Below are 8,496 nucleotides of genomic sequence, written 5' to 3' on the forward strand. Positions count from 1 at the left end.
TTCTAGTAGAAGGCCTTCACTGAACAGTAGAGACAGGAACAAAAACTGGACAAATACCCTTAATTTAGGAAGAAACAATGAATGAGCCAGTGCCTCAATACCCATTGTCTGGAATGTAGACCTAAAAGGATCAAAGACCACCATTAAGAAAAAAAATCACCACTTTGACCTTGGCGTTGATGAGGTTACAATAAATGACAACAGCAGCGTAAATCAAATGCCTCAAAACTGTGGCTGTGACAGTGGAGAACGTTTAAGGCAAGAAATCTGGGAATGTGCTTTACTGACCTGAGCATTCTTTCAATATTACTGAAAAAAAAACAAGCCCACAAAACAAGCAGGATGCAGTCTAAGGGATGCAAACGTCTGGCAGTAATTAAGTAAAAAGACACTGGAACCAAGTACTAAACCTCACCATTTTATTTAAAGTTATACTATTTGTCTAATAACTTGAAATGACTATGTATAAAATGCTGTGAATGCTAAATGGTTCACTATGATTAAAGTCTATGCAATGGAGTTGAGAAACTGATGCTAATGGGTTCTTATAGAGTTTAAGGGGATAATTTATAATATGCCAAGAGATGCAATGACAATGGACAGCAGTCCCCTTACTCTCCACTGTTTGCTGTTTGCTTTCAGAGTCATCACTTGTTTTGTTCTGGATCTGCCAGCACTGTTGATTGCTGTAGGCCATGCAGTTGTGTAGGCCTAATGGAACAAATAGATAGCATTGACATTCATGTCATCTTGGATCCAATAAGACAAACCTTGGAATCAATAGCAAGCACAGAGTTTGGAGCTGCTCTGTTTTTGTTTAGTGATAAAATCCTCTTCTGTTTAGTGGATGCTGTGACTCAAATTTCAAACAAAAGAAGTTTGCCCAAGAAACAGTGTGTGGTGCCATCTCAGCAAATTTAGTTGATAGCATTTTGTAAACATGGGTAACTAGTTAAAGGCCTGTAGCAGAGAATTAAATTTATTTTCTGGGTTTTGAAACAGCTCTTAACATTCAGATTAATTGTATTGGCTAGAAGTTGTTGGCATGTGCAGTATTTTGTTCCTTATTTTTGTCAATAAGCTATTTTCATTCAGTTGGTTTAGTTGGATTATTGAATGAATAAATAAATAGCCCATGTTGTTCCTTTAGACAAAAAAACCATCCTAACTTCCAAGTAATTTTGGTATTTTATATTGGTACATTAATCACTAACTTGTCACGCAATTTAAGAACAACTGACAGTTTCAAATGATGTCTGAAAGTCAAAAACAGCAATAATAGAAAATGATGTTGCATGACTGTGACATTTTGCAGTATAAGTACTTATTATTAAATAGTTTGCAAATAAAAACTGTTAACAGTGTGTATATACATGTTTTTATCTTTTTTCTTTAATTTTACTGTTACTTCTTCACACTACGTTGAAAATGCCAGCTTTAAATAACATAATTGTATTGATAAATCAACCAATAAAAAGTATACAAATTCTTAAACTACATGAATGCAAAAAACATCTGTACTTTTTACAGAATCATTTCTATCTATTTAAATAATTCGAGACATTGTAACAACAAAAAAAACTTTTACACATGCTACATATATTAAATTAACCAAATAATGTATTGTTATATAATAATTATTGTTATCATGAAATTGCAGAATATTAAATTTATCTTATTTTATATTGATATTTTTGCTTAATATCTCAACAAAACAAGTCATTTAAATAGAGGTGTCTAAGACTTTGTATATCATGTCAGTCACTTGAACAATGTTGTGCTACTTATAATTTATATATAATTTAAACAGTTCATTCACTCATATTGCATTGCTCACATTATTCTACTGCTTACTGCCTGCTACCTCATACTGTCTTGTTCTGCATATTTAATGCATTGTCTTGTAATTATTGTTGGGCATTGGGCCAATTTGTTCAATGTGGTGTATTGATTGTATTGTGGATGGTGCTGAACTGCACTGCTTTGTCTAGTATATATGGTCTTTGTCTTTCTGACTTTGTAGCATCTCATAAATACATGCCATATGTGTGTGTATGTTGCTGGAGAAACTTTGTCAAGTTCCAAAGTGTTGTATGTGGTTGAGGCGACACTTTTGTGATCTTGGTCCTGACAAAGCTACACTAAAAAATGGAGTTCAGTATAATTGCAGCTGTTATTTATGTATGTTAAACTATTTATTGTGACACTAAATCAATTTGCGATAAAACACACAAGCTGAATATAACATCAGATTTTAGCAGTCCTGCTCAATGTGTCACAGAGAGAAAAATGTGAAGATGCTGAAAATCTTATCAGAAATGATTCATCGTCCACCTTTGAAATGTTTGAAAGCCTCAATATGCATAAAACACCCATCCTGATTGTGATTTGCAAGCACTTACAGTGTGAGATGATTTTCACTGGCCGGTCTGATTACCAAGCCCATTAAAAGAGTGGGTAATTCAGTAAGCAGGAGTTAGGGGAAAAGCACTTTGCCACCCACAGCTATAATGTATGGCTGTCAGAGCTGATATCTTGGTGGTTCATCCTCCACAGCCCACATCTTCCCTTTGAAAGAGCGGCTGTGTTGATAACACTCCACTGCTGACACATGCTACCTGCGTTAAAGTGCTGTGGGCTGAGAGAGTTGTTATATTATGTGTGGAATGTGTTGCTCATGACTGTGCCGGCCCACACACAATGAGAGGGAGAATGGGAGAGGGAGGAAAAAAATAGTCTGGTGGGCAGAAGTTTGGCAAGGTCAGGTATCTCCCACTCGAATCAGTCGCAGCTGGCTGAAAAGAAAGCACAGAGCCTGTGAGCAATACCAGTGCGGATAAGAGGACAGAGCTTTCAGAAGCATTCATTCCTATTACTGCTCTCAGGCTTTGACCACTATTGTTCCCACTGCACTCGCTGGAGAATGCTCCAGTTGAGCAATTAGCCTTGTGACAGAGATGGAGGCATGATCATTATCTTATTTGTGCAGGCTAATTAGATTAGGCCTGGACAGGACACATCATACAGCTAACAGATTTTGTTCTGCTCCACTGTCCCCACCTACACCTATCAGAAGCATATGCAAAAGGTTATTTTGGGCCATGGAAGGGCAGTGGCCTAATTGCATGTTAGGAAAGCAAAGCAGTTTTTACTTTACACTAGCAGTGGGTTGAGGATATGTTGTTGATGCTTGTTAGGGATGTGTGATTCCAGGTTAAGGGGCAAAACTAGATTTTTACAATAATTTGCTAAGAAATGTTTTGAATGTAAAGTAATTATCTCAAAATAAGTGTTCATGTAAAGTAATCAGCTAAATATAAGTTTTCATATAAAATATTGAGAAGTAATGCATTATTTTGCCATGATGCAAAACCATTACATCTCCAAAATGACAACTTTACAGGACATGGAATAGACCAAACGTATATCTCAACTTTCAATGAAAATGACTGTAAAAAATTGGAACATCACAAAAAAAATAAATGGTGATTACAAGGTTTTTGAGTTACATCAATGATAATGATCATATATATATATATATATATATATTCTCAAATCCAATGCCTTTTTTGTAGATTTTAACTCACTACTTAAAATGCTGACTGTACACTGCACATTGAACTGTGAACACTAAAATAATTATGTAAGAATGTAAAAATAGCTCTTTACATAGTCTTTGTATTAAATTTCATTCAACTTAATACATGATTTTTATTTATGTAATATTAAAAATAATTAAAATTTGTTTATTAGCTAATATAAGACAAAGGTGTGTAGAATTAGTTTTACATAATCCTCCACATTAATGGCATTGTTCTTACTTTGAATACTAGTTAATTACAATACTTGAAATTAAATATATGGTAAAATATTGTATCTTAAACACAGAGCCATTTCACATTCGTGTAAAAGTTCATTTTAAACTGTCACATGCCATCAAATTGGTCAACAATGCAGTACCAACACAAGTACTTCCATATAGCTACAAAAGTTCTTCTATGCTAAAGTATTTGTTTCTGCAAAAACAGTCCATTTTTAATCGACTGTTTGTCATTAAAACCCATTGTGGTCACAAGAACCAGTTCCTTTACATACTGCGTATCTGCCTATATTTAGACTACATCTGTCTCACTCACCCCGAGTAATGCTGAAGTCATAAGGAGTGTTTCAAACTACAAAATGATCCGAGTGGTCCTCTAGGGAAAACATGCAACATGAGAAAAATGTAGGATGAACCATCTTTAAGTGTAGTTAAAGTGCACCAGAGTTTCACTTCCAACACTACTGTAGCCTTACCATAAAATCTCTTAGTTGGTATTAGAGAGTAAATGACATCACGTCTCTATAAATGATTATTCTATGATGTGACGCTCAACCTGAGGTAAGGTTGCACCAGTTTTCAATCAGTTTTCGCTCAGTGTCATAAAGAGGACATGGAGTGTGTTGAGGGTGCTTCCTGAAAAGGTAAATCCCCTTAGACTTTAAATCCAAAAGGCAATTTAGAATAACCGCTGAAGTGCAGGACTGGGTCAATGCTGCATTGAGATATTTCTCTTATAACTTGACTTGAATAAACCTCACAGACAGCCAGGCTGTAAAGACAAAAGCCACAGAGCGGTTTATGCTTATTCACTGACACGTTCAGGGGAAAAAGCCAAAATCTTTGATCATGTTGGAAGGAAATCTAACAGCATTACATAACTCTTCATAATTTCACAGCAGCTGTAATCCGCATGCCCTTGCTTTCCACATGCCTGTTCACTGCTCCGCCTCTTTTATGTCAGTGTAATGGAGCACTTATTGAGACTCTGTGTAGAGTTTTAAAGAGGACACACAGCTGTTTACATTATTCTTTATTGGTAATTTAAAGCAGTAGGCATTGGAAATAACTGATAACTGAAGGTCTGTCAAATTGCTGTCTATTATAGTGTTATTTTTAATGTCTCCTTATTCCCATTACCTTAAAACACAATGTCAAGAAAATACAGAAAATGACTTGTAAAACATTTTCTTCACGGTAGATTGTAAATTTACACTCCTAAGATTATAATCCCATCATAAAAGAGCTAACGTTAGTTCTAGATTAGACTTGAGCAAAAGTGCAAAAAAGGAACACAAAGAAATAAAATAAAAAAAAATCCAAAGCTATAATACATAAAAAATGCCTTCATATATATAAATTATATATATATATATATATATATATATATATATATATATATATATATATATATATATATATATGCCTATGGCACCAAACAAGAATAGGCTTAATCGGCTAACCTACCACTAGTAGCTGCTAGTAACTGTAATCACATGTTAACAGTCTGTGGGAAAATAGGGGGGTAGGGGGTTAAACTAGCACGCTTACTCTTGCCAGGACAGAAAGGCAAACATATACCCAAGCGCTCATCCTGACAATGCTTTCAGATAGGAGGGAAACCTTAATACTTTCATTTACTGACCTTACACTCCCAAACATAAAGGTGCTACAAAGGGTTCCTCAAGTGATGCCATTTTTGGTTTTGGATGTATGTGTAAAGAAGCTTTTAAAAGAAGGTTAAAAGAAGTAGATGTTTAAAGGTTCTTCACACTCACATTTCTTTCACAAAAACTGTCCTTTATTGAACCCGAAACGGTTCTTCTATGGAATTGCTCAAAGAACCCCATGTAGCACGGTTACCTGTGTTGGAAACTGTGTTAGTCTAATGTTCACATGTAGGAATCCTCTCTTCTTATCTTTGAAAAAAAAAAAAAACAACAACAGAGAACTGAGTAAAGGTATCTGTGAATGCTATAAAAGGCGGTGCGCGGGAGAATCCTACATGAAGAAGAGCTGTTAATGTGAGTAACTCCCTATTTCAGCACTACAGCAGTGGACAGCGTCCAAGCCTCTGTTCACTGATTTACAAGACGCTCTTCCTCCACGTTACAGCGGCCTGTGTGTCTCGGCCTGTGTGTCTGACCTCATAGAGAACAAATATATATATATATATATATGTATGTATGAATGTATGTATCAATCATATCATATCTCTTACTGGCAATCATTTATTACAGCTAGTCCATCGGCCGTTGGCGATCTGACCCACGGAAATGAAGCCACTCGGCTCGCAGTCAGGCTCGTCCTCGCTTCAGCAGAGTTCATTCACATAGATGGCAGACGAAAATCAATCCAGTGCGCGCGGATAGCGATACAACCGTGTAGACCACTACAAATCGATTCGCTTGAAGGATGCGTCCATTATTTTATATTTATCCCCCCCAACCCCCCTCCTCCCCCCATCTCACCACACACACGAAAAGGGCTCCTTCTCAATGCTCCTCCTGAAGCTGTAGAAGAAGACTTCTCCTCGCTGTTCATTCGTGTCGACGAATCTTCATCACCCCCTCCCTCCACCCCACACACCCTCAGCAGACCCCCGACCCCCTCCCTGTTGTGTGTAATATAATTATAATACATGGCGCGTATTTACAGTGTCAATGCCAAAAGCGTGTGCGTCGAGCTCGCGCTCATCAGGACACGGCCACGGCTTGGAGCAAGTGGTCGTCGCGCGTCTGCGCAGCGTGTCTCGTGCTCTCTGATGCGGCTTCTTCCTCCTTCGGGACGGGGACCTCGGCCTCCTCACTGGCGCTGGCGCTGGCACTGGCGCCGGTGCTGGGACTGACCACGGGGCTTTCGCCCGTGGTCCGTTTTAGCCCGCCGGCGCAGGGTCTCTCCACGACGCACTGCCGAAGCACCGGCTTCCCCTTGGCCGCCGCTCGGGGGCTGCAGTTGTCGCGCTCGTACTCCTCCTGCGCGCGCTGCATCTTGCGCTTCTTCATCTTGCTCTTGTGAAAGTGGAAGGTGGTGAGGGACACGGAGATGACCGCGGCGATCATCGCCACGAGCACGAAGAGCACCACGGTGGAGGAGAGCGCCTGGAAGAGCTGCTCCACGCGCGCCATGCACGCGCCCTCCGGCCACGCCGTGCCGTTGGAGCCGCAGGGCGGCACGGCCAGAGCCAGTCTGTCCGGGGAGGTGATAGCGCTCATATTTCAGGTAGCTCCTCCCAAAAAAAGAGACCCAAACAAGCGAGCCGATGGCAGCTGATGGGCAGTTTCCACCTCTGCGCTGCTGCTGCCTCTATATTGCAATCATTCCTCTTGCATGGGAGAGAGACCCCCCTCAGGATTCAGCCTGTAATAGATCCAATAAAGAATGGAGCGTGAGTGCTAATACGGATTGAAAGGGAGGACCCCCCCCCCCCCACACACACACACACACACCCCGCTCCTCAATTAAATGTCCTATACAGCCACGTTACAGACAAGCCAAAACGCAAAGAACGGCCAGAGAAATGGAAGCGCAGAAGCTATAATGTACCCCCCCCCCACTCACCCTCACCCCCCTCTCCATCCCCCCCAAGAACTGTTGGACGAATAACATTTCCGAAGGGCGCAATAGTGGTGGTGAAGTTTTCTGTGCAGAAATAACGCGCTCAGAAGAATGTGGACCCCCTCTTACACAGCAGGCCCTCCACAGCAGGCTAAATTCTCGTTAGATTCTCCTCCGGTTAATTGAATCTCGGAACTAGTCCAGTGGGAATGCCAAAAAGGACAGGATTCAGTGGACATGCGGTGGATTCAAAACTGCGGCATTCCTCCTCAAGCGCGTTTGCGCACGATTTACAAACGCAGCCTGTCTGACGCGGGACTCCCCGCCATGTTCCGCTCACCCCACAGCCTTATGATTATGAATTATTATCGCGCGACCGCGTTTAATGACAGTAAATGCACAGTTTTTTTTTTACCTGCCACGAGCTGCTGGGATGATCCTGCCGTCCTCTTGCTCGCGCTCGCAAAATCTGAGCAGAAAGGAGCAAAATCCAGCCAATCCGCGCAGATCGCAGTGACGTATCCTCTTTGATATACCAGCCCCCCACACCTCCCGCCCTCACACACACACACACACACACACACACACACAGAAAGAAAGAAAGACAGAAAGAAAGAAAGCAACACCGCAACCAGCTAAAAAAAAAAGACTCATTCATGCATATTTCTAGACGACTGTCATCGACCTGTCACGCGCGGGGACTGTCGTGCTGTATCCGCGCGCTCAAAGTAGGAACGACGTGCTTTTTGTTCCCCGCTGCACTCCATGCCTTTTTCCTCAACCGAGGGTGGGCGATCACTCGCGCGAGAAGAGCGAGGAGTGGGGTTTGGGGGGGGGGGGGGGGTGGTGCTGGAGTTGAGCCCGTTGCATAGAACGCTCCGACAAAACGTGCACGAGGCTGGGGGTACAGTTAAACTGTGAGTGAATTCATCTGATCGTGGCACATCAGGGTCACGTGACTTTTCAAGATTGTCACGTTTTGGCTGAGGCGTTGTTCAGTACCTTCATTATCTGTAGACACTTCTACACCCATTCCAACCCGCCCCTGGAGCAGAGAGGGTTAAGTGATTAAATAGTTACTTAAAGCAACTCTATGTAGCATCATCTTTATCTAAAAG

The 8,496-nt window shown here is 41.0% G+C and overlaps 1 protein-coding gene across 1 annotated transcript; it reads right to left on the bottom strand.

The window, feature by feature from the left end:
- Positions 1–6,426: 6,426 nt before the first annotated feature.
- On the bottom strand, positions 6,427–7,910 carry LOC140565391 (uncharacterized protein C11orf87 homolog). The gene is made up of 2 exons (XM_072691277.1): positions 7,794–7,910; positions 6,427–7,180 (listed from the first exon to the last, which is right to left on the bottom strand). Exon 2 carries the CDS (start codon positions 7,033–7,035, stop codon positions 6,517–6,519), a length of 519 nt encoding a protein of 172 aa, XP_072547378.1. The 5' UTR covers positions 7,036–7,180; positions 7,794–7,910; the 3' UTR covers positions 6,427–6,516.
- Between the last annotated feature and the right edge of the window lie 586 nt (positions 7,911–8,496).

The sequence above is a fragment of the Salminus brasiliensis genome, chromosome 11 (genome assembly GCF_030463535.1).
Source record: "Salminus brasiliensis chromosome 11, fSalBra1.hap2, whole genome shotgun sequence".
NCBI lineage: Eukaryota > Metazoa > Chordata > Actinopteri > Characiformes > Bryconidae > Salminus > Salminus brasiliensis.